Genomic DNA, 26829 nt, shown 5'->3' with positions numbered 1-26829 from the left:
AACTAAGGATCCAGACAAATTATTCCAGAACTGCTAGTCCTCATCTAACAGAGAATGCAAAGTTTTTTGTATTGAAAGTCATGAAAAAAACTCTCTGCATTTGTCTAGAATGGTCACATTGAAATATTGTATGTATTTAAAGTTTTTTTTTTTTTTTTTTTTTTTTTCCTGATGCTTGCTGGAAATAAAATAAAATTTGTTTTGTGGAACAAAGTGGAAGAAGTGGAACAAGTAAATTTTGGAAGGAAACCAGTGGTTTTTTGTCAATTGACTCATCACCATGTCCCTCCGCTGTAAAATAACTATCTCCTCTTCTTCCTTCCTCTCTCTCTCTGCCCTGTTTTCCATTAATGATACCTCTGAATGCACTAATATTGTGTCTGTTCTTGAGCAAAGTATACATGGAATGGTTACCCAGTCAACAGAACATATATAATATGAGTTTTGCTTGTCTTTCTCTCCGAAGTATATTAATTTTGAAAATTAATGTTAATGTTTGAAAAATCATTTGCTGAAATCTTTTCTGGCAGTTGTCACATCCTAACTATTTTTGAAATATCAGTTCTGCTTGCAATCTTGATTTAAAATATACAGTGACCTTACGAATTATTAAAAAGGAGATGGTGTTCTCTTACACATTATTTTATTGAGAAATCAGCCTTAAAAAAAAAAAAAAAAAAAAAAAAAAAAAAAAAAAAAGGCAGAAATCACCCAACTTCACCAGCATCATTTCAGTCCAACAGTAGTAACTAGATATACTTTATAAAAACTGTTTGTGTTTGCAGAGCAGGAAGTAATAGACCATTTCAGCTGTAGAAGCCTTCCTTCACATCTAAAGCTAAATGGAAAGCTTTCAAAACTCAGTTATGGAATTTTTTTTTCTTAGGTTGGCTGGCAGTTAAAGAACCTGGTAAATGCATTGCGGGAAGACCCAAATGGTGTGATTTTAACCTTGAAAAAACGTCCTCAGAATACCCTGGTTTCTGCTCCTGCCCTTTTGAAGAACGTCAGATGGAAACCTCTTGCACTTCAGGTAAGAAGGCTGTTGCAGCTCTGGTGCCATGGTAAATCCTTCACACTATTGAAGGGAAAGTATCTAGAACCATTCTTCCCAATGAAGAAACAAAATCCTCTTTTAAAAAGGATTCCCAATTCCTTTGAAGTAGGGTGCTAGGTCTGTGTGGCAATGCTATATATGTCAATGAGATTGTTTTCCTCATTTTCTTCCTCAAGTTGGGAACAACAGGAGTTCATTTACAGATAATATTACTGAGAAGCTAGGCAGCCAAAGAGTGAATAATGTGCTCTGGCTAGCAATTGCCTCTCTCTGTTTTCATTTCTTCACAGTCTAAGAGTAGCTGGTTTTAAACAAGAGTGGCAGAATCCTCTTGTGTGTCAGGAAAAGTGTCCTTGCAGTCTATGTTTCCCATCAGTTTGTTTCTGGTAGCAATGCTAATGAATCCTCTGATATTTTTGCATATATATTTCTTGAAATTAATATAGATTGAAAAAAAAAATCAACATCTTGTAGAAACATAATTTAAAAAAAAAATAAAAACAGAAGTCAGTACAAAAAAAACAGAATGCACAGTTACTAACTCAAAAACTTGCATTCTTTAATGATGTATAATATTCTGTAGTAAATTTGTGTATTTTTTAACATTGAAGGTTCAGAGTTGTTTGCTTGGTGCACATGATACATTGTGTTTCTAAATCATTTCTACATGAATGAAACAAAGCAAACCCTTCAGACCTGTGCTTTCAAATTTTTTTTCCCAGCTGCCTTTTATTGTATCTTTCATGCTTCAAAGCACCTACATTCTATACAGCTACTTCATGTAAGCAATTTGTGCAACCTTTGCAGCTCAGGAATGCTGACATTTTGTTTCATGCCACCTTTCCTTTCCCTATGACTACCTTTACTGAGGGAGAGGAAAGGGACATTGTGACACTCGGAGGAGACTGAAATCCCCTCAGATTTTCCCGCCATAAGGGCAAAGGTTTAACGACCTTCTCTCACAATATGATTGTGTGTCAGTCTGTGAATTTCACATGAAGTCTCCAGAGACAATGAAAGGCATTTTAATACTGCTTCCATAGAGAACCTTTTTATGTTGCTACGTTAAAGAATTGTAATTCACCGGTATCACAAATTCAGGAAGCTACATCAGTGTGAAACTAATATTTGCTGTGTGTACAACATGGTATTTTCCACAAAAGTTATCGCCCTTTGTCATGGCAGTCAGATATATTAAAGTGCACCCAACTCTTCTGTAGAATTTTCAACTTTTTCACTTTCTGTGTCCTCTTCTGATGACTCGGAACTCAAGAGTCCCTGAAGAACAAAGGGTTGGTATAATGGATATCCACTATCATTTGACTAGGATGTTCTTCCATACCAGAGAATAATGATGAGAGGTTTCAATACATATATGAATCATCTCAGGAAACATTCCCAGGGTTATTTCTTAACAGTAGACTTTGTAATAAGATGTTGAAAATCTTTAAGATCTTTAACATCATGTAGTCTTCTTTAGTCTTCAGTCCACAAAAATGATCTCAAGTGTTAGGACCTAGAAACAATTCCAAATGCAGTTTTTGGTTTTGCCAGTTTCTCACCTAGATCTAGTGTCATTACTGTTGTCGTTAATGACTTGGAACTAGCATAATTAATTTCAAGATGATACTAAATCTTGGGTTTCCTGGACAGCTGACCTAACAGCTTGATGCTGCTGAAAAACAATGATCTCACTTCCCTCTCTGTGTTCGTAGCTGCAGGATGTCCTTGCCTTTGTTTGACTTTGACACTTTTTAGACTCTCCAGATTCTTTTAATTCATTCATTTGGTAGGGAGGCTTCTGGTTTTATTTGTTTGTTTTTCTCATGCTTTCTCCTGCTTCTGGATTAAATTTCATCTTGGAGCATCAAGAAGCTATCTGACAGGCTTTCAAAAATAAGGGGAATACAGTCAGCAGAGACAAGGTTTTATACTTCAGTTAAAATTAACTAGCTACATGAATGTAGGATATGGAATGTCTGGCCATGTGACAGTGTACAAAATAAAGTCTGAGTTACAGTAGATCAAGACTGTAAATGATCCAGCAAATGTCAGACAGTCACAGAAAAAAAACGGGTAGCATAATACAGCCTGCGATGCATGTACATGCAGAACATTCTTCCATCCTAACATAGTATTTGTGATGTTTAAATAGCAAATTTCAGATCAGATTTTGGCTAAAAATTTTTCTTTCACTAATAGTTGCCTGTTTTTCCTCTATATTTTCCTTTCTTCTTTACTGGCTGAAGAGGGAAGAAAGGAAATAAAGATACTTTGTATAAAGTGAACCCAAATCTTTCATGAAAACAGAGCCAAACATTTCCTTCCTTCCTTTGCCTTCACCAACTACCAGAAAGCAGGATCCTAAAGGAATTAGGCAGTTACCTAGAAAGTGACAATCCTTTTTCTGAAGTCACAGACGTGGCATAGTCTTTGATGGGATATATATATATCCCATGAAACACACATATATATAAAATTAATTAAATTAAAATATTTATAATTTATCAATTTTATATAATAATTATTATTGTTTATTAATTAAATTAAAATATTAATAAAATTTATGTATATATTTCTTTAGAAGAATTAGAAGAGTTGTCAAATAAATTTATTTAGAAGAAATCATGCAGTCATTCCTGTACATAGCTACATGAAGTATGTGTGTGATTCAAAAAGGTGATGAATTGTTTTGTAAAATGCTAAAATGTAAGATATAATTCTTATAAAAATGCACAACAGAATTTCAGAGGTAGGATTTAAGAACTTGAAATTCAGAGGTTTGAAAAAACATTTGTTATCTGATACTCTGGAATTTTTAAAGTCATCTTTTCTACGACTGCTTAACGTACATATAGGTTTTAATTTTTTTCACAATACTTATGTTAAAAAAAATAACAAGAAGTTAATTTATGAATCATTAGTGATACAGAATCTGTGAATGGGCATAATTTTTTTTTCCATCTAACTGTACTATTTCTTAGCTGTATAGTTTCCCTTCATACAGTAGACTTCAAAATAGACAAAAGTTCTGCTTCAGTTATCTTTCAGTGAAACATCTGTCATACCATTTTTTTTCTTATTTTGTCTCTATTTGGCATTATGAGTCAATACAAAAACTGTTTTCTTTTTTAAATTCTTTGGTTACCCTTCCTCTCAGTGGTTCTTTTGTCTGCAATGACAGATAGAGTTCTGTTTGTTTGTGTTTCTTGTTTTGTTTTTTAATAAAAAAGTGAGCATGGCAGCCATTTCATTCAGTTCAAGGCTTTATTGTATTTTTTTTTTTTTATTCCTAGAAATTTTCTAATGAGAATCATCCTTCCTGTTACATGTACTTGACCCAGAACATTAAACTTTAATATTTTGCTTGAGCTATAGAATCTTCCGGTTGGTGATATGAGTAATAAAGCTTTTCTACACTGACAGTTTTCTAACAATTCTTACATATTAGAAAATGCATGCCATGCGCTGAGACTTAATAAATATCTTCCAAATAATGCTAGTAAAGTAGGTAATTTCAGTTCTTAAATAGATAAAAAATACATAATAAAATTTATACAGAAGATAAATTCTGTAACATCATAAGAACAGAAACTTATAGAGCAAAAGAAGGGAAATAACATCTGCTTAGACGAACGTGGAAATCAAAAAAGCTGTATATTTCAACTATCAAAAATGCATAAATCCACAAGACATGAACATACTGAGAATGTACTTGCTGTTTCACAGCATAGCCATGCTGATTTGCCAGTACATGAGAAGTACTGGTGTAGCAGTAGTATTAAGACTTTTGTTTCGTACTTATGAGGAGTAGCATCTTACTGTTGAACAGCCCACCTTTCTGAATAGCAGCTTGTCCAATAAGCAATTAGTTATCCATACTGCTGGCATGAATGAATCTGTTCTGACAAAAATGACACGCTATAGGAATTCATAGGGTGATACAGTTACAAAGCCCAATTTTCCCTTACCACAGGCAATCCATATAGAAGAGTGACGCCTGTGTGTTTTCTGTGAATTCACCCATCAGGGGAATTCTGGGGATTGAGTTTATTCCTTCAAGGGAGAAAGCAGAGACTCAGTGCCCCATCCTTAATCATCAAATCCCCTCAAAAGGTAAGGGATGTCCATGTTCGAGCCTCTTGTTGCTGTATGATTGGGCTTCACCAGCTTTCTGGATCTTGTCCTGCTTTTTTTTTTTTTTTTTGCAGGATGCACTGTGGCCATGTGTTTATTGTTTTGAACAGCATTTTGAAATAGATACCATAAATAATTATTCCCAATATTTGCAAAACACACTCAAAGTCGTAGCAATGTATTTGTTTCCAAAACAGTTTGAATTTTTCCATTTGGCAAGCAATTGTTTATTTCTGATGAGGGTCAAATTTGTGTTTCATTTTCATTCTGGTATTTAAGCATTACTTAATTATCCTACTTATAATGAGCTGTTCTTGTTTGAAATTATGAGTAGCTAGCAGTTACCTGGTGTGTTACTTTCAGAAGTTCTTTATAATCAAAACATGTTTTTCTTGGGATTTTTTTGCTTGCTAGTGACTTATACATTATGTCAAGCAATCATTTGCACACATGCTCAGAGTCAGCGAAATAATTTTAAGAATTTTATCTAGACCTGAGATGGAAAATTTAAAAAAGTTGAGGATGTCTTTTTAATTGATAGCCCTGGCTGTGATGATATTTGCTATTATTAAAATGACCTAGTTTAGTCAGTTGAAAAAAATTCAGAGCACAGTACAATTCATTAGTGTCCTTGGAAACAAACCGCATGAGGAAAAAAACAGAATTTGCTTTTCTTGCTGCCAAAGAAAGAGGAAACAGATAGTGTTCAGAATTGTTAAAAACAAACAAAAAACAGAACACCCTAAACAAAATGTTAAAGTGAACAGGAAAGTTCTAATTTTCTGGGAATTACTCTCAAGACACTTGTACAGGTAGTTTCTTTTCTGAGTCTGAAATGCCTTTTATTCCTTTTCTTCTTGTCAGTCTCTGATGGTGATAATATAAAACAAGGTATCCAGCTGCAGGTAAGTTGAGGGATTACTAGAATGTTTGCTGTTTAGTGTCTTTACTACTACTGCCATGTCATAACTGTGAAGTAGTGATGGTAAACTAAATGCAGTAGCTAACAGTGCAGATTGCACTAGTCCATAATCTCCAGACAAGGAATGGGAAAGGTAGCCACGAATGATGCTTGTCTTTGGCGGTACTTTGTAATTATTTGTATTTTGGGAATGAAGAATAAAGCCAGACATTTGATTAAATAAGAGAGAATTAACAATAAGCAGAGAAGACAATGATTTGGACCCATATGCAGGCTGATTTTTCTCATGGAAGACTATTCTTTGCTGCTATTTAAAACAGCCTATGCTTATTGAATGACATAAATATATTTTCAATGTTTATCTCTGCAAGAAAGAAAGCTTTCTGTTCAGAAAAATATTACCATTAGTCTTCATAGTTTTCATGGTAGAAAACTAGTTGTGACTATTTAAGCACAATTTTGTATTTGAATTGAATTTTTCATACACATTATCTGATTAATAATACTACATAAAATAATTCCTATTTCTTGAATTAAATATCAGACTGCACATCGACTGAAAAAAGATTTTGTGAATATGATTTTGCATTGAATATTTATTTAGTAGTCCTTATATCCATTGACTCAGACATCCATATGATGTTTGGGTAAAAAAGTCATCATCTGAAAATTAAAAAAAATTAAAATCCTAAAAAATCCTCAAATTTTAATAATACTTTAAGTATATATGGTGTGCACATTTACTGCTTAGATTAATTGAGAGTAGACAGTATAGAACCTATTTTTTATCTTTGTGATACATGCATCACAGCTATGATTTCAGTGAAAAATAATAAGCAATTGTTGAGAATAAATCTGTAGAAACCAATATTATTATTCTGAGTGCTTTCGTTCACTGAAAGGTTTCCAGATTTCAGCTAGTCTAATATAAGGTATTTTAATAGTGTACGTCATTTTTTCCTCAACTGATTTTTTTGTTTTGGTTAAAAATCATAGTTTGATTTTGAATCTCAGATTTTTCCATGAGATACATTTTCAATTGATTTCTTTAATGGTCTTTTATTATTTTATAAATAGCATTGAACATTTTGCTGAAGCAGTGTTTCCATGGGCATCTTTTTGTAAGAATCGTCATTAATCTACAAATGGCTAATTCAAAATGAAGGTGTGATGTTGGCTTAATGTTGCTTGAATCATAGAAAACATTAATTTATTATTCATGTATTTCTGATTTTTTTTGTTGGTTTTTGTTGTTTTTGTTGGCAGCCTGTAATTCCAACCAGCCCAACAAGCAGTTCCACAACACCAACAAGTACAATGGGCATGTCCTCCAAAATGGAAAACTCAGCACTGCAGGATGTTTACATTCTTTCTCCAATGTCAGGACTTTATGGCCCCAGGTATTTAACTCCTAATGAATCTGAGCTCTTGAAAAATAAAGTTTTACACTTTAATTTCACTAGATTAGTAAAAGTGGGAAAATAATTCATCTAGATATTTAGTGAAATTATGAACTGGAAATACCTTAGACAGCATATCATTTTTTTGAGACACTTTTAACTTTGATTTGGGTAGATACAAGTTGAGCAAAAGCTGGTTTTCTCAAGTAGAAAAGCATTTAAAGAAGTTTTTCATCCCTTAGTCTTATTTACTCATGTGTCTAGCAGCTTATTTGAAAGCATGCATTTCTTCAAGGGAAAACCTTGTCACCTCATATTGCAACAATTACTGATTCTCCCTTTCAAATGCAAGAAAACTCTTGGTTAGTTATGTTTATATTGCAGTTAGAACGGAATCTAATGATTTTATTAATTTACATTTGTTGAAATTGAATTGTGTCACTTCTATGAAAGCTCTCACACACAGCAATTCAATTACCACTCGTCATTTATAGAGCTTATGATAGATAGTTGGTATGCTTTAGGTTTTTCATGAAATGGTTTATTTCCTCATGATCTTCTGGTTTACTATTTTTAGGGATGAAATTGGCATAATGTCTTGTGATGACATCAGCAAATTTGGAAAATCTGCAATGAAAGGCTCTGAGTCTCCAAATTATTTTCTTGAGCATGAAAGTGGTAAATACTACACGTTAATTGAAGGTGAAGGCCACCCTGTAGGCTCTGAATATGAGAGAAGCAGAGCTGCAGGGGTGCGGAGAAGAGAAAAAACACCCACTCACGGTAGGCTTAATTTCTTTAACATTTTCAAATTAACTGGATTTACAAGTTGTAGTATAAGTGCTACAACAGCCCTAAATATCTGCCATTCTTTGTTAGATGGTGTGCTGTTGGCTCTGAAAGATGTAAAGTCAGAGAAAACTCAGCACTGTCTTTAAAGAGACATAATTGTTTGAATAGTGTTCTATGAAGAAATTTAATACTATAAATATATTTCAGTATGTTTGAATAATGACTGTTTAAATATGATACTATTAAAACATCAATCAACTCTTGTTTACTAGAATATTTTTATGTATACCCATATAATTACAGTTATATGTATCTGTGCTTGCTTATATGTATATCTGTGTAAAAATTACTGTTGAAAATGACAATTTTCTTAGTTTATCTCTAAAAATGATCTTTCTGGTGTTTGATGAATTCTAGAATGATGCAACTGAAACATCAGATTACATACTTGAGTGTTTCAGTTTTCAGGGAAGTAAGTTGTTATTGTTCAGAATTCTACTTATTACAGAATTTTAAGATAAAATATTTATAATCAAAACTGTGATTATATGTGAATTTAGTGATGCAAATGACATGCTTTTTGTGTCTCAGAGAAAGCAGTGTTGACTGCTTTTGGACATAACGTTCCCTAAGGCTAGCTTCCATCTTCTGTCAAATATTTATGATGCCATCAATAAATACTACATCCACCAACTCTGATGCTTTTTTTTTCTCCTTTCCCTCATTTTGTTAAAAAAAAAAAACCAAACATATTTTCTTCGTCTTTGATGAAATTTTAACAGATTTTTGTTCTACATAGACTATTCTTAGTAACTTCTACAGCCATTTATTCACTGCTTGAGAGGGCTGTAACCAGGTTAACACTGAAGAGTAGTACTGCATCTTAAATACGGTAACATTGCATTTATCTCCCTGATAAGTGACATCATTTTATAATAAAATTAGAATGAAAGAGAAATATTAACTGTGATTAAAATTGGAAGCAGATGGATGGATTTGGCATGCTTTCATAGGATTGTACTACATAATGACTTCAAGTTTAAAATACTGGGCTCTGTGCCTAATCATAATAGTACACAAATGGCCTAGTTTTACAATGGAGAGTTCTATCTGATTTTCTCTAACTTTCTGACAGTGTTCTACAATCTAGTAAGAATTTGTTTTGCAAATCTAAGGATATTTTTTTCTTCTAGAATAATTGTTAAACCAAAGTATTTTTTAATGCTGAATTAAATTAATCTGATAATTAACAGCAACTCCAAATTGTTATAGTATACGTTTTTACTTTTTGACTTGAAGATGTATATTTGATTCATCAAAGTGACTGTATGTCTCTGTGGAAAGACAAGATTTCTGGTGGGTCTATGAAACATGCATCTGATGCTGGAACCAAATAGCCATGGGCTAAACAGGAAAAATGAGACTTTTGAAGTCTTTCATGGTTTAACAGATGCTTTCATTATTGCTACAACTCACACAAACTGCAGCTGAAAAATTCCTGCCAGGGATTTGCCAGAAATAAAGTGATTATTAGAAATCAGTTTCTGTTGCAGCTGGTGGTAGATGGAAGAATACTTGGGAAAATGAGACCCTCAATACTGATAATGTATGCAAAATCCATGGAGGCAAACAAGCTTCTTTTTTTCATAACATTTGTGAAAATTGATTTTGTATTTATCATGGTTGCAGTGCATTCTGTTTTTTTCAAGGCTTATTGTCTAACATTAGTCTTGGCTCTAACATACTTAGAGTTCCTGCATTTAGAGATCCTGTAGCCATGCATATCAAATCTCTTCTGTTTGTGTTGGAGAACAAGGTATCATAATCAGTATTGTTTTCTTCAATTTCTATTGTTATACACAGTAATCTTCCTGTTGTCTTATTAGTATTCAAGTTGCAATTGTAAAAGTAGTTCATAGGTTACATTTATTAAATAATTTTAAAATAGTATGCAGAATCACTTTTTTCTTCACTTGTGTGTGTTTCTCATCCTAAGTTCCTACCTTTAATGTTGATCATGCTGTGGCATCTGGGGTTTATGTGTTACAAATCTCATCATGGTTTCAGATTTTTCTTCTCTTGAACAGAATAGCTGCCAAGTTTTTCTGTGAATTTCAATTTGTTATGTGCATTCATATTCATATTCTTGTCTTGTTGACTTTTTTGTGTGTGTTTGTTTTTTAAGAAACCTATTGTACTTGTCAGCTGGCACACTTGATTTTGTGGGTCATGCAAAAATTAACCAATAATTCAAAGGTGTCTGTCTTTTGTTTTTTTGATACTAATACACTCAGACAAGGCCAAAGTGCTTATGCTTTATAGTCAGTTTTTGTAGTATTCCAAGTTTAATGGTCTGCTATTGATGTTCTGTTGATACCATAGGGGAGCACGAGTAACATACATGGAACAAAAGGAACAAAGGAACAAAACATATATCACATCCATATAGCCATAAAATCTATTTAATTAAAATTCTAGTGTCTGAATCTTTGTTGTTGTTATTAGCAAACTACACTCCATCTTTGGTTTTTAAGACATTTGAAATTAATCTTCCTTGAAACTGTGAGGCCTCACTACTTACCAAGTGTTTTTTCCTGGTCAGATAGGTTTTACTATTTAACTAGATATGTCATATAGCTGTAGTAATGATCTTTCTAGCTTAACTAAGGCTCTCTACAGCTCCCTGAAGGGAGATTGTGTTGATGCGGGAGTTGGCCTCTTCTCCCATGTGATAGGACTAGAGGGAATGGCCTCAAGTTGCACCAGGGAAGATTCAGGTTGAACATTAGAAAATGCTTCTTGGAAAGAGAGTGGTCAGAACTGCCCAGAGAGGTGGTGGGGTCACCGTCCCTGGAAGTGTTCAAGAAATGTTTGAATGTTGTACTGAGGGACATGATTGAGTGGGAAGTACTGGTGATAGGTGGACAATTGGACTGGATGACCTTAGAGGTCTTTTCAACCTTGGTGATTCTATGATTCTAAATCAGACACTTTTAAAATTATTTTTTTATTCTAAAAGATCTATTTAATGAGTGAGCAAGATTTTCTGGAAAAGAACTTCAAACTACTTTAAATTTACAAGTAATTTCATCAGAATCATTGGTACCTTCCTTCTTATAATGAAGAGGATAATCTTACATCTGCCGTGTTTAACTGATTCTGAATGTTATAGCTTAAATATATAGGTGCTGATAAAAAGATTTCTCTGAAGGCTTATGTCATGCCTCTGATGTGCAGGCATTACTCATTCTACAGCCTGCTATTTATGATCTTCAGAAATCATATTGGCTCACCTTGATTTACTTCCAGGTGATTTAAGACCTGTTTCAATGCCTACTGACTACAGTTGGATAGGGGAATCAAAGGAACAAAACATATACAAGAGAGGAAGCCGTGGTGAGTTTTTTTTCTCTGCTGTTCCCGGAGGTTTTTTTATAATCGTTTTTTTTCCCCATTTAAGAACCAGAAAGATATCATCACAGAACTAAATCTAGCTTTCTTGATGGCCACAAAAAATAGGCTGTACTGGTACAGTACAGTTTGTATCAGCACAAGGCTTTTACCTTTAGTATAATGACAGATAAACACCAAGGGGGAAAAAAAAACACGTGAGATTTAGATACGTGCTAATATCAATCAGTTCTTGATCCATACAGTTCTGCAAAATAAGTGATAAGAATTAAGATCTGAGAATAGGACTTTCCTGTTGATCTAATTTCTGTTCTTTTGATTATTTTTTTAATTCTGAAATATATCCCCCCAAAAGTACATTTCCTATTAAAATAATTTTAAGAAATACAACTGCAAATGTATTCTATCAAACTTTTTAACAAAGAATGTAATTATGCCTGTGTTTTCAGTCCTTAACTTTAGATCCATCAAATTGATTTCAGAAAGAACTTGAAATATTAACATTTTCTAATTAACGATGCTTGTTTATTTTATAAGTTAACTGTCATCTCTTAGGATGGTTCAAATAATAATTTGATTTAAAAAGCAGATTTGATTCAAAGCCTTGGAAGTATACTGTGAAATCCACACTTGAAACTTCAAAAACTAAGTTAGGTACATGTTTTACTGATTAAAAGTTATTTTTAATGAAGATTCTTCTGTAAAGTTTGCTTAGATTAAAGAAGTACCCTGTAAAGATGTCACTGTTGTGGCTGACAGCTGAACATAAATGATGAGCAGTCCATTGAAAAAGTCCAGTTAAATTTAAACAATGCTAAAGAAAACACAGTATTATCTGTAGGAGCAAAAATCCAGTAGGAGATGGAAAGCATAGGCCCTTTCACTGATGACTAAGAAAAAAATGAAAGTAAGTAAGTAAATCTTAAATTATTAGAAGTGCAGCCTATGTAATGTTACCATGAGATTGGTGCTATGTTCTGCTTTGAGGCCAGATGACTGGGATGTATTTGAGTTCACAGCAGTGAATGCAGTGAGACATTGCAAAAGTTTTGTGGCGATTGTCCAGTACAGGAGATATCTAAAAGTAGGCTGGATAATCACAGATGCCATTCAGTTTAAACTGTTGTAACCAAAATCTGTTTTTAAATCAAAACTGTCATTCAAAATGGCATGTCAAATACTGTAAAAATGACATTGACTCAGAAATTAGGTGCAGAAAGATTAGAAGTGTGTATGCATATAAGCTAATTACAAAGGCATTTGACATGCGAATGATGTACCCTGGAAAGAACTCCCAAGATTCGTGCTGTGTGTTTTAATGACTGCAAAGCATGAAAAGTACTGTCATTTGTTAACACACTCAAGGATGGCATACATGACTCTACTGTAGCTCAACTCCACTTGTTGATTGCGTAATTATCCCTAACTTAACGGCACCTTACCCACACTGTAAATCATTTTGTGTGTTTATAGAGTGCTACTGCTGTAGATTTTAATGATAACGTAAAGTGTTAATTCTGTCTACTAGGATATTCTGTCTTCTATGTCCTTTCTAAATATAGGTGATTTTTCTTAAACCAAATTTATGTGTAAATGGCTCCCTGTAAATAGTTCTGTAGTCCTGAACATGAAGTGTTGTTTGGCAACTCTTTCACTGAGATGATAGAGTGATTTACAGGAGGAGGAATGCACAGACTGGTCTGTTTTGAAGACTTAGGGTTGAATTCCTAGATTCCAGGATTTATAAAGAAATGAAAAAGAGATTTTTAAAAGGTTCCTTTCCATATCTCATCTCTAACTGTCGTGTTTTTTTAATGGGGAAAAAAAAAGTGTTAACATTTGTATTTCATTTTATTGTATTGTTTTGTAGTTTAGTGGAACGCTATACATTTAATAAAGATTGTTCCCCATGGCAGCCAATATTTTGTGTAAATGTAAAAACTGAAAAATCAGCTGTTCTGTATTTCCCTTGAGCTTAAACACACCTCATATAACATGTTGAAACAAGCTGTGCGTTTGAGATATCATAGTGCAATATTTATTGTAAACTTATGTAAGATTAAAATAAACTTGTCGTAAAGGAAAGCAAGGTTTTGTATTTAGCTGGTAAGTTGCCTTAGCAGTTATGATTGTAGGAATGAAATCCAGATTCTCTGTTCTGTCTCACTTGTATTTCTTTTCACTTTTTTCCATCCAACCACTGACTCTGAGAATTCACTTCTGCGGTACCTGAGTGATGATAAGATATTGGTTATCCAAGAAGAGCCTTTGACACAGAAAGACAGCAAAAGAGACACAGGTCGTAGGTCAAGAAAAAAAGGCAAAAGTGCAAGCAGTCCAAACTACCCTATTAGTCCATCTGTGTTGACATCTACTGTTAACGTTAGGCTTGAACCAGGACAGCAAGAAATCTTGAATTTCGCGCTAGCAGAAAATAATACTGTTCCACTTTACCACGTAAGTACATAACGGAATGTTATTTAATTGTATTTATTAATTTTATTGATTACATGGAAAATCATTAAAACATTTTCCTTTAAGGACTGATAAGGTATAAAGGCATATTTTTTTACTTTATATTTTAATACTGTGTTTTGTGGTCCAAGAATTTTCATAATGCTCATATCAAGACAGCTTTCATAGAAGAATAATTTAGATGGAAAAATGCATAGCAAGCACCACTGGATGTGAGACGAGATGCTTTACGTAAGGTAGTGCATTTGACCTTTTTCTTTTTTTTTTTTTTTAATGATTCATAAGGATCTCAAGCTCTGATAACAATTACAAATTACTTAAAGTGACCATGTATCTAATTTAGTCAGCATGTCTTTTAAAAACAGACTTAAGCTTATTGTTTAATTGTGATACCATGGCCACAGTCCAGTAATATGAATTTGTTCATTATAATAATACAGAAAATATTTTGTAGTGAAAACTGTGGATTGTCACTAGCCTGGAAGCAATAAACTTGGAATAATTGTGTCTCCCAGATGAACAGCCAGTTCTCGTAACTACAATGAAAAAGTTCCCGCAACTGTCAGCTAGTACAGAATTTTGGTGTTGCTTCAGATGACTAGAAATGAATAGCCTTTCAGAGATCAATTTCATTATTCATACTTTGTATGTGTATCTTGCCTTCTTCATGGTCCTACCATTTCGGAGCAGACCACTCCATTCTTTTGATACCACAGAGTGGTATCTTCAAAGGTTTGGGGGCTCAAATCTTAATGAATTCAAGGCAGTTTTACTAAAAGAGCAGATTTCTTCCCCACAATCAATGTGGAAGTTTCTTAGGGTGTATTTATTTTCTAATCTTGGTGAACTTCATTTTGGAAGTAGTAGAAGAAAACACAGGTGTTGTAGCAAGTTTCTTGATACTCTTTTGCATTTGGGGGCTTTGATGGTGTTTCTCTCCCTAAGCAAAATCTTGGGAAAGTATTCTATTTTCATCAAGACTGAGAGGTGAGTAAGCTTTGCCTAAGGGGATACATTCAAACATAGCCTGCTATTCATCTCTGTTTCCTGAAAGCTGCCAGAATTTGGTATTTTGAAGATCAGATATTTTCCTTTTGTTGTGAGGTAAATGTAAGTTTCCTTTTCCTATGCCAATGAAACTTAGCATTTTTGAAAAACATAGGGTTTCCCCAACTTTGGAGAAAGTCAAGTAGTTTATAAACCAAAATATATGACTGTCTGTGGACATTTGTTTCTTGCATCTGTAAACTCTTACACAGATTACTGGGATCAGAGAGTCAAAGGAAAAGGATTTCAAATCCAGAGAAAAAACTGTCATCATCTAGTTTGTTAAGAGTGAGAAAATCATTGTGCAAATCTGCAAAAATAAAACAGAACAGCGTGTCATAACTCTGCAAATGTTTCTCTGTAAAGACTCCCATTGGAACAGTGAAAGTCTCTTGACTCACCTGACTTCTGAAGAAAGGGAAATGGGTTATGTGGGGTAAATTGCTGGCTGAGTTTTAAATAATGATAGTTGCTGGTTAAGTTCCGAGGCCTGTTGTCATACCATTTATCATCATCAAAGCAACCTCATTGCATTCCTGTTTAAGGCTAATGTGTGGTACATATTCACACTTTTCCCAACACAGTCATATAAATGTTGTGTTCTGAACAGCAATTTGCCAATCACTTTGCCGAAAAAAAAAAAAAAAAGCACATCACAGAAGTATTATTTCATTTTAAAAACTGCAGTAGTATAATATGTAGTTATAAATAATTATTGACCTTTTTTTTCTGTAGATCAAGGTGAGTAGGAGCAGAATTCTTATGCTGTGGCTTTCATTTTGTATTAAAAGAACAACATCATTTTAAAACAAAGATACTAACCTAATATGATATTGCAGGATAACAGAAGTACGAAAACATAATCTAACAGCATAACATGTCAGCTTTAAAGGGTTTGAATGTAATGGTGGTAACTGAAGAAAAAAGGCATCCTTATCATGGGAGCACATAACATTACATTCTGTGGTTGGTCTACACCAAAAGACTGTTCAGTACCAGTCACATGAAGTCTATTACAATGTGTGCTTACTGAGGATGACACCTGGAAGAGTCACTTGCAGACACAGTGGTGTAAATTCTTCTACCAGTCTAAGTGTTTCAAACAGCATTTGAGTCACAGCTTTGCAGTTCTTCAGGAGAGAGTCAAAGGAATCAAAATATCTCAAGCAGTCAACTGCCTTATAAGTATAAGAGAGGAACTGAGTCAACAAAGATACAAGAGTTGCTGACATGGGTTTTCTGGGTTCTTGACAGTATAGGATCATTTTTATGAATGAAGTCTTTCCACTTTGAATATTGAAAGAATTCTGAAAAGTGAAGCAAAAAATTGTGAAAAATAGCTACTCAGAATGAAAATTTTAAGTATCAAAGAACATTTAATGACATTTTGACAGAAAAAGAAAAATATATTTCTATCTAGAATTAGAAATTAGGGTTTAAGTAGATCACGTTTCCTTCATGTTCATTTATTTATTTATTTATTTATAAGTATTTCAGTGTATTTATTTAGGTGATGAGATTTTATTCAATTGAGAATTTACGATTAGTAGGACTTAACAGGAGATATTTCAGAGCTTACCTAACCAAATTACTGTTAAACAGTTGTTGCTAATTCCTTTTTTTTTTTTTTAAATAATCATATCTTTGATTCATCTTAACTTTCCAATTAATTTCTTGTCTTTCGCTTCTTCTTGGATGTTGGGAGGCAGAAGACAGAAGCAGTTTGTTTTCTTATGAAAGTCAAAACAACAGAACTGTTGTAATCAAATTTCCATCTATGTTTAACATATGTCCAGAATTTGAGGATGGAGATCAAAATTTTATCCAGGCAAATGCTTTGGAAAATTGAGATAATAATGAAAGATAAGAGCTCCATCAACTTCCCTCAGTAAAAATGATTGTGTCTTGTGAGCAAACAAATGCAGCACAATGAAAAGAGAAACTTGAGATCACAGAATCACAGAGTGGCCTGGGTTGAAAAGGACCACAATGATCATCCAGTTTCAACCCCCTGCTATGTGCAGGGATGCCAACCACCAGACCAGGCTGCCCAGAGCCACATCCAGCCTGGCCTTGAATGCCTCCAGGGATGGGGCATCCAAAGATAGATAGACACTATCATTTAGTCATTGCTTTATTCTTTAAGCATACTTACACAAATATACATACATTTAAAAGAAGAAAAAAAAAAGAGTTCAGATTACCAGGCATAGATGTAAGAAATTTTACAAAATCCGTAATTGCATATTTGCAGAATTAGTTTAATGCTTTGGAACTAATATGGATTTGGAACCTAAAATTAAATAATCAGACTGATTTCATAAGCTGAAGTGAGGATGCAGAATTACTATATAAAATGGGTATATAGGTAGTATAATACTGGCTGTTTGCCCAACATACAAAATGATCTACAAAGCCATGATGCAGTAGAAATTACTGATAGGAAACACTGCCCATTTCACTATATATTTGTTACTAACTTAGTTGGTAGGCAGTTCTGTGATGCACATCGCAGAAACTGAGGTAAAGCGAGTTACAATTAGCAACGCTGTAATAATTAATGATAGATTACTTCTTGGAACATAACTTCATGGTTTTACTAATCCTCTTCCGTAGGGACATTTTTACCAGTTTAAACAGAAGTAATAAGGCATATGTAAATATCACAAAATTTTTTATATGTAATAGCGTTGCTGAAATATTGTATAAAGTGCATTGTAATACACTCTGCACTTATAAGAATAGAAGTGAAATTTGAATGTATATATATATTACTAGGTTTCATTCTGAACAAAATTAATTAAAACAACAACAACAACAAAACTATGAGATATATTTTTCATTCCATATTTTTTCACCATAAACCAAAAGGCAAAAGGTCTTGAATAGAGAACATTTTTCTGTCTTGAAAGTTTGCTGCTCAGGATTTTAAAAATCTCTAGCAAACTCCACATTTTCTGCTGGTCAGTTCCATTTCACACTATGGGGATCAGCTCTTGTCTAAAAGAAATAATGGAGTTCTTAGTCCAGACTCAATCTGAAAATTGATATATTGTCCAACTTCATGGTTTTAATGCTTCAGATTTGAAGTTCCTTCTGAAGCTCTGAAATTCAATCCTTTGGATACTAAATTCTCATGTAAGGTAATGAATGCCCATCTGTATTATTTGATGACAGATGTTCTGGACTATTGTCTACAAAGTAGCTGAGAATTTTGTTTTGTGGTATATATTAAGAAATTGGATTACAAACTGTTAAATCATTTAATTTTTTTGTGAATTAAAATTTAGTGTAAAAGACAATTTTTAAACAAATTTTAAGATATATTATTTCAATACAGCTTTCTCTACCTAGTAAACCAAATAATGGCTGCAATGGGGTAGTGATTGGGAATATTACAGCAGCAGAACCATTTTAAAGATAATTTGAAGCATTATAGTAGTGTAGGATTAGTCATTGTTTCACAGTGATTGCTAAACTTGCTATTTAATTTCCTGCTGCTGATGACACAAAGTTGGCAGTTTATGCCTTTTTTCAGCATTGAATAATGTAAATGCTATCTGACTGTTCTTGGAACTGCAGAAGGCAGCTCCACAAAAGACATAAAATTCAGTGGTACATGCTGAGAACTAAAATGTATGCAGAAACAACGCAGATCCTCTTTTTTCTGTAACGTATGCATGCTGGGATGTGCCAGATGTTCCAGATGTTATTCTGGATGGTAAGTAGTCTGAGTACTACGATAAATACAATAATCAAGGTAATCTGGGAGAATCATGTATTCAGCTCCATATGACTGAAGAAGGAGTCTTTTATTGCCAGTTTTGTAGGAAAAGTACTTCCATTTTATTTCTTCCTTTCTGTTGTTGGAAGAAAAAAAAAAAAAAAGGTTGTCAACTGTCAAAAAATGAGTTTCTTCACAGGTAACTTCTATCTTTTCTTTTTAAGCATCTGAAAGGTGGAAAACACTCTGTCCGTACTTTCTTGGTATGTTGAGAAATCACAACGAGGATGATTGCAAGGAATCTGTAAGATCAGAGAAACAAATGTGTTTTTTAGGTTCTGTAGCTTCAATCTGATTCTGTCCGTTTCTAGTGATTGCATGATAAGATTACTATGCGTTTGTACTGCATCTCTGTATCTTAACTGTGTACATGGAAACTTGAACTAACAAGTATCTTGCTGGTGCTGCAAGAACCACCTTAAAATATGAATATCCACTAATATATTTATTTTCAGTTCTCTTCAAACATAAACTAACCTTTCTTCATAATCTATAAACATAACTCAAAATAGAAAAAGGCAACTTACAGTACCTCCTTCCATTTATACTCCTGTTATACACTGCACGTCTGCTGCTTTTCACAGTGTCAAGCCTTGATGGCGTTCCTGTAGCTTGGCATTTCCAACGTTTTTCCCTTTAGTTTATAAAGGGGTAAACTTTCCCTAAATCTACTCTTTGCTGCCTTGCCCTCCAGACAAATAGGAGATGCTTGCTCTGGTTCCCTCCCCTCATCTCAAAGTGTCTAGGGAAATAAATTAATAGGAAAAGTTTTCCTTTTTTATTAATACTATCCAAAGTCTGAGATACAGTAAAAAAAAAATCCTAATATATGAGGCTACCTTTATACAAGCATACAGCATGGTTTCATAAAGAATTCTGCTGTATTAGTGCAGATTTTTATTCTACAATGTTCAAATGAACTACTACTGTTAATAAAAGATTGCAAATGAAGCATTCTTAACTTGCTGTATTCTCATAAATAAGCTGCTATTTGTGAAGCAATCAGAGTCCTCTATCTCCAGAAAGTCACCGCAGAGACGAGATATACTGTTATGTTATTCAGGCCGATGAATTTATTTTCCTTAATTTTTTTAAGCCTGTAGAAGTATTTATTATTTTGTTGATGTGCTTAAAGGATAAATTAACAGCCATTTGGATTGATCTGATTCAGCATGTGTTGATTAATACTAAACTGATGTTATTTCTACCGTAAGTGGAATATTCTTCATCCAGAAGAATGCACAAAATGCAAATGTGTGAACTCATCTTCCTTGTGATACAGATATCATCTTCTGTTGTAAATGACCAAAAGATCAGTATGCAGGAAGCCAGCTGTTGTATGCTGAAGACACTCCTCTGAGTCTTCCTCTATACACACTGGGAGCCTTGGCTCTCATCCTTTCCCTTTTCACCTTCTTAGACGGTTTCCAGGTGAGAGTCAAGAGACAGCATTGTTGGCATGACAGAAAAAAAGATCAGTCCTCCATAGAGCAGGATCCTGGGTAGCCTGTTCCTTGATAAAAGGAGGGGAAAAGGACTGAATCTTTTTTCCTGGCCTGTGTAACTTCTTCGAGCTGCACTACATCTTTCCAACCTGGACCGCTCTTCTTCTTCCGCTTCCTTTACCTTTCCCATAAAATCTTGTGCAGGAAAATCACTGCTTTGTGATTTGTCTGCATGTCAAATTTTTAAATTCCTCAACAGGAAAATATTTGTGCTTCTTGACATTAGAAACTTACAGTTCAAAACTACATTCCATATCTAGCAGCATAATTCCATGTGATTGGGTTTCCAGCTGTACCAGGGCTCTGTACATTGACTTTTCAGAAGGAACTGCAGTACATTTTTCATGTCTGTGATCTTTTATACCAACTTCAGTACTACTAGCCTAAAATTCACTCTATCTTGTAATTTTTCTGTAATGAAATAGAATTCTGTTCTCTAAACTTTAGCATACAGTTCAAATGAGTGTCTCTTTAGCTGCTGTACATCTTGTGTAAAATTTAGATTGCTAGTATATAGCATTGCTAGTAAACAATTATTGTATAAAAAACCCTCAATTTCTTTAGAGTGCTGTATTTATGCTTAGTTTTTGAAGAAATTAGATCTTTTATTTTGGCTTTTTTGTTTCTTTGTTATCTACATCTTTTGATGTTCAGGTTCAACCTCCTTTAAATTTCCTTTAAAGGGGTGGATTGATGAGGAGAAAGAGACTTCAGTCAATACAAAATACAGTCTGTCAGTTGCTGTGCTTTGGCCTTTTGTGGATTTTTTTTTATTATTTATTACATGAGAAATCATTAGCCAAAGGACAGCCTGCTTTTAGATGCTCTCCTAGAGCACTTTTAAAATCTCATCTATGATCTGGGGTGTCATCTCTTTTAGATGTTTTTCCTAAAACGTTTAAAAATTTTGCTGCTGTCTATTACCTGTTATACACTTGTTATACACATTATATCCATAATGTAGAATATAATTAAAATTTCTGAGTGGATTTTTTTTTCTATCCTTAGTTACTTTTTCATCTGTGACAATTTTTTTCAGCTTAAAAATTGAGTTCTTTGAATTTCACATGTGTGTCTTGCACAAGATTATTTCCTGTCTCTATTATCTCACCCCTCAACAGGAGTGGAAGAAAAACCTCAAAGGCAGCTTTCATATTTTGCAGAGCATAATAATTTTGCAAACGTTACGTCTTCAGTGGCTTAAGCATCAGCTCACTGAGCTAGAGAGATAAATAAAGCCCCTGGCAGCACGGCTACAGTTTCATTTTTGAACAAGCATTCTGTAAAGAAATGCTTAGGATAATGAATATGTGAGTTCAGGAAGCAGCTGAAGAAGTAATTTTGGAGAGCATTAAATATTTGAGTATAGAAGAGCGGAGGAACAATATTTATTATAAAGGTAAAGGAAAACCTTTTATTTTGCTTTTGAATATATGCTATAACTAGATGGAATATATTTCATTTGATCATTGTAATTAGTAACTTTCATTATCAAGAAATTCTACTCTTCTCCACAAGTAAACAAGTAAACAGTGACTTTTAAACACCTTCATAGTGTCTCTGCAGCTTTTTTTTCCTGTGATTTTATATCATTTCTTCACTTATTTTTCAATTATTTATAGAAATTTCAGGTCAACAGTTGTTGAGTTATTGCAGGTACAGACCTCGTTCTCCTTCTATTTCTGCTTATGCAAATCTGAAGTAGATCCACTGAAAATTCTTGGAGCTACGTGAATACAAAGCTGACTTGAAAGAAGGCCAATAGTTGCCAGTGACCTGAATTTCACAGTGTTTGTGCTTTATAGTATGTGGCAGCATGGCGAGACTTGTTCTTCGTGAGCCTCCCACGTGTCTGCTACTCAGGAACGTGACATTTTAGTACGATGAAGTAAAGTTTAATTTGAGAACTAGGCTAAGGCAATTTGTTTTCCACATCACAGGAATTTAAGAAGAAACTGCTCACAAAAAAGATGCATAACACTGATGAAATTGCAGATAGAAGTCTGTCATATATGTGACTGTAAATATGTGTGCGTGCAATTGAATTGCACAAGGAAATTAATTGTAGCCATGTACACGTTTATAAAAATGTCAGTCTGGGTTTTGCTGGTTATACATATATGCTATCAGAAATCCTTTTATAAGGTTGACATTTCAAGTTAGCAGTGAGATTGCATTCAAATGACAGCTTTTTGGGGACAAAAATTTAGTCAAATAAAATGTCATCCACATGCGTATGTATATAAATATGGAGTAATCCTTACTAAAGTAGCAATAGTAAGTGTGTCATTAATGAATTGGTTGGGAGCAAAGATTTTTTAAAATAAATAAATTACTGAGAAAAACTTAGGCAGTCAGAAATAAGATTTAAATTGCTACTGATGCAGTATATTTAAGAGAAATATCCTTTACGTACTCATATCAACTGTTCACTCCTGCCTATACAGCAATTTAGCAAAGTGCTAAATTGCAATGAGCTATTAATCAGTAAGAATTTGCATAATCGATGAGTAGTTACAGATTTTAATGATCTTTTCCTTTTCCCACTATCATAGAGCCATTGTAAAATTTCCTTATGACAGACTATCCTTTAGTTAATTAGATTTTATTGTTCAACATTTATGAAAATTAGTAGCATAGAAAATAAGACTTCTAGAAAAACATGTTTTAACAGAAACAGACTTTACTCTTGTTTCTATTTCAGTCTAATATATGCAAGTTCACAAAATGCAAACATTTGCTTGCAGTTACACTGACTGAATCTTTTTGTCAAAAGGAATCTTGAACACTGATCCAAAATGATCTCCCATGATACAGGTGCTCTTTGTGCATTATTTTGTAAGGATGATTACAGAGCTGGACCAGAGATAAAAACAAGATAGCCAGTGTGGCTTGAACAGTGAAAAGTATGTTGGCCTTGTCAGGGAGTATGGGGTGAATCCTATTTACAGAGAAAGAGAATAGATCCTGATCTGGAAGCACTTTAATTTTGGAGTAGCCTTAGAAAAGAAAGACCTCTACCTATTAAGAATTAGAATAGGAAACAATTAAATGGACTAAATTACTTTCCTATTTTTAGTGGCCAAAAATTAGTAACACTATAAGGCAGAAGGATATGAGAAGAAAAACTACAAATCTTCTATGATGAATAAAATTTATTTTGGTAAAAGTAGCACGGGTAGCACTGCTGTCAAATTTCTTTTACTTGGTTGGCCGCACAATGTATTTTACTCGGCTGTTCTCACTATTTTCAGGGATGATCAGATCAGTTCATTCATATTTAATAGTGCATTAACAGCAGCAGAAATCTGACATTCATTATGCAGGATTTTACCAAAGCTCTTCAAACACATATTTTGCTGTAGCTGTATGCTGCTATCTCTCAGTCTGATTCGAGAAAATCTGGTGAATGTTTCCAGACTGTTTTCATTCCTATAAGTAGTTTACACTTTAGATTTCAGGTATACTCTAAGGAGGATTAAGTCATTTATATCACTCAGTTTAAACAAGAAAACCTGTTAGCACTTTCTGTACTCAATTACTCAATGGAGAGCTCCTGTCATTGCCTAGATTTAATAAGGTATGTGGGAGACTTCCCTCTTTTTAACTGTGAGGACGCCATTTCAGTACTCTTCATCACCTACCTTATTGAAATGATCTTCCATATATTGTTTATAATTCATGGTTAACTTAGTAAAGAGGTCAGCTGCTGTAGTAGCACATATAAAACATTTCCCTATGTCCTGTAGGGATGCAAACTTGAAGTCTATTGTAAAATATTTGTTTATAACTACAACTACAGTGTGTCAGAATAAGAGAGAGCATGATGGGCATTATAAGTGGGATACTAGAATTTCATGACAATTAAGACAGGGACTGTTCCACTCTAGATGAAGACTAAAGGTCCTGCTCTGCTAAAATGTTTTTGTGATATCATGCTAGGTAACTAGCTTAATTTCATTAGATGTAGACAAACAAGACTTCTGAGAGATTAAAAATACTACAGCATCATAATTCCCTCTCTAATTTATTAACAGAATAACTTAATAATTTAAGGTTTTCTGGCTGTTTTCAGTGGCAAACCATCCATGAGTTATAGTAAAAATGTGATGGTAAAATATGATATATGATGATATCTGAGGTGAAGGAAGGAAGTGGCAAAATTAATATTTGTCTCCTGAACATTTCAAAACTCTATTTGAAATCTCTGTGAGTCAGACTATATATTTTTCAGAGTCTATGGAGTTAAATACAGACCCAGCAGACTTAAAAATAGAACCAGCAGACTTCCTGTCTTTAGTTATGTGAACTATGCAGCTAAGTTCTCTAACTATTTACTGAGGTCATATGAGATTAAATATTTTACAGTGTACCAAAAGTAGTGATGTTAAACCCCAGGCATTATACTTCTAAAAAAAGAATCCGTTTCCCATTTCGTTATTCTGAAAGGATTTAAAGTCAAAGATTTTTCAAGTGGCAATTTCTGCATTTCAAGATGAGAAACTGCTTTTTAGCTGTGGGAAAACTCCACCAGAGAGCTTGGTTTAAAATAATAAAGAGTTTGAATATTTTATTTTTAATCCTGAATCCTTGCTCCTAAAAGAGTTCAATTCCAAACTCCAAATAAACTTCAGTTTAGAAAATCAAGTTATGCAAAGCTATGCAAGCATGGTGTTAAAGAAAGATTTGATGACAGTTTTCTCATTGTTTTTAAAATTCTCTACAGTTTTCTTCTGAAAGTCTATATTGCAATATTTTCCTTTACGTCTAACACATTCCAGAGCACCCATTCAAATTTTAACATTTTTGCAAACGTTGACCTTCTGACATTTTTAGCTCCTTGTTTTACTTAAGTTTGACTGCGTCATGCCATTAGATGAAGTTATTTGCAAGTAAGTTGCTTTAAACATGATCTTCATTGTAGAATAACATCTACATAGAAATTAATCTTTTCCATTTCTTTTCTCTTTGAGTTATGAAGTGAGAAGTGTGATTTACTTCAGTGTTGTCTTCTACTGCGGTCATCATGACGTTGAGTGCACCAAAGAAGTGCATCTCTTTAGTATTGCTTAATGCTATTTGTTTTTCTTCTACAGAGAGCAGGGGACACAGTCAGTGGAGATACTGAAAGGTAATTTCTTCTGTTATTTATGCATTTAAATAGATATAATTTATCTATGAATTACATGTACTTATTAATTCATAGAAACTCAGTTGCAATATTTGAGGAATAAATTTTCCAGCTTTAGTGAGAAAAGCATCAATATGAGCAAACATCATAACTCTTCCACCTCCTAACTTAAAATATGAAGATAAATTACACAGGTTGAATTTTCTTTATTTAAATTCTTTGCATGCAAAATTATTAAAAATTAAGAGGTGGAAAAAATGGTGCCAGTACAGAGTATGAGACTTCGCCTCTCAGTATTTAAAAAAATAATAATAATAATTTTTTTTTCCAGAATGACTCTGAAGATGAAAACTCAAATGTGTGTCTAATGTAATTTTTGAAAAGAGCAAGCAGAATTTTCTAATTAGCATATAATTCAGTATGCACAAAAGTTACTGTTTATAACTGTCTTAAATTTGATAAATTCTAAGAATGAGGACTGCTGTTTCTCTTACATTTGAATTTAATGAACTAATTCTAATGAATACTATTGTCATTTCTGTCTTCATTTCCTTCACATTTTATTTGATGATGTACCAGATACTTTAGTTTCATCAAATATGTCGTATTAAAAGATAAAGTTTATATTATGACTATCATAGAATGCTGTAAATAAGGCTTGTTGCAGCGTGTACATGTGGATAATTATTTCTTTTAAATCTTTTCATCCTGTGTATGACCTAAACTTGTTAATGAAGTAAAACCCTGCTCTGAATACAAAATAATTAATTCCTTTACAGTGCTTCCATCAAGTATTTAAAACTGGCAATCTTCCTCAATGCTATACATTTCACTACATTATAGCTAGTATCCTGAGGTACAACAAGGATAGTTGTTCTCACTGTACACATGCCAATTATTTCAGAATTGTCAGCATACCTAATTACTCTGAAAGGATTGCACATGCTCAATGTGTCAGAGCATCCTTGGTAGACAGGACATAAATGTCTACCAGACTTCTCCCATATTTTCCATGAACATTTGGTTTAGGAAACTTTTGGAAATCTATTATGGCCCCAGGCAAATTAATTTCTTTTATAGAGTGATTTTTCCTTTCTAATCCTTCTCCCATGGATTTTAAATTTCAAGTCCAAAATGTGACTGTTTCATCTCTCAAAAATTTGAAAAA

General features: G+C 33.5%; 1 protein-coding gene across 1 annotated transcript in view; it reads left to right on the top strand.

Moving 5' to 3' along the window:
- Positions 1-26829, top strand: part of LOC122183040 (connector enhancer of kinase suppressor of ras 2-like) — a 118551-nt gene that overhangs the window by 54288 nt on the left and 37434 nt on the right. Inside the window, exons 9-14 of the mRNA XM_042876772.1 lie at positions 887-1033; positions 7383-7516; positions 8094-8299; positions 11618-11704; positions 13923-14176; positions 25627-25661. Of these exons, the coding sequence (XP_042732706.1) occupies positions 887-1033; positions 7383-7516; positions 8094-8299; positions 11618-11704; positions 13923-14176; positions 25627-25661 (863 nt within the window). The remainder of the gene's footprint in view (positions 1-886; positions 1034-7382; positions 7517-8093; positions 8300-11617; positions 11705-13922; positions 14177-25626; positions 25662-26829) is intronic.

The sequence above is a fragment of the Lagopus leucura genome, unplaced genomic scaffold (assembly GCF_019238085.1).
Source record: "Lagopus leucura isolate 7727_CA_CO unplaced genomic scaffold, USGS_WTPT01 Super-Scaffold_100016, whole genome shotgun sequence".
Taxonomy (NCBI): domain Eukaryota; kingdom Metazoa; phylum Chordata; class Aves; order Galliformes; family Phasianidae; genus Lagopus; species Lagopus leucura.
The sequence above is the reverse complement of the archived record's forward strand: the minus strand, read 5'-3'. Positions and strand labels throughout refer to the sequence as shown.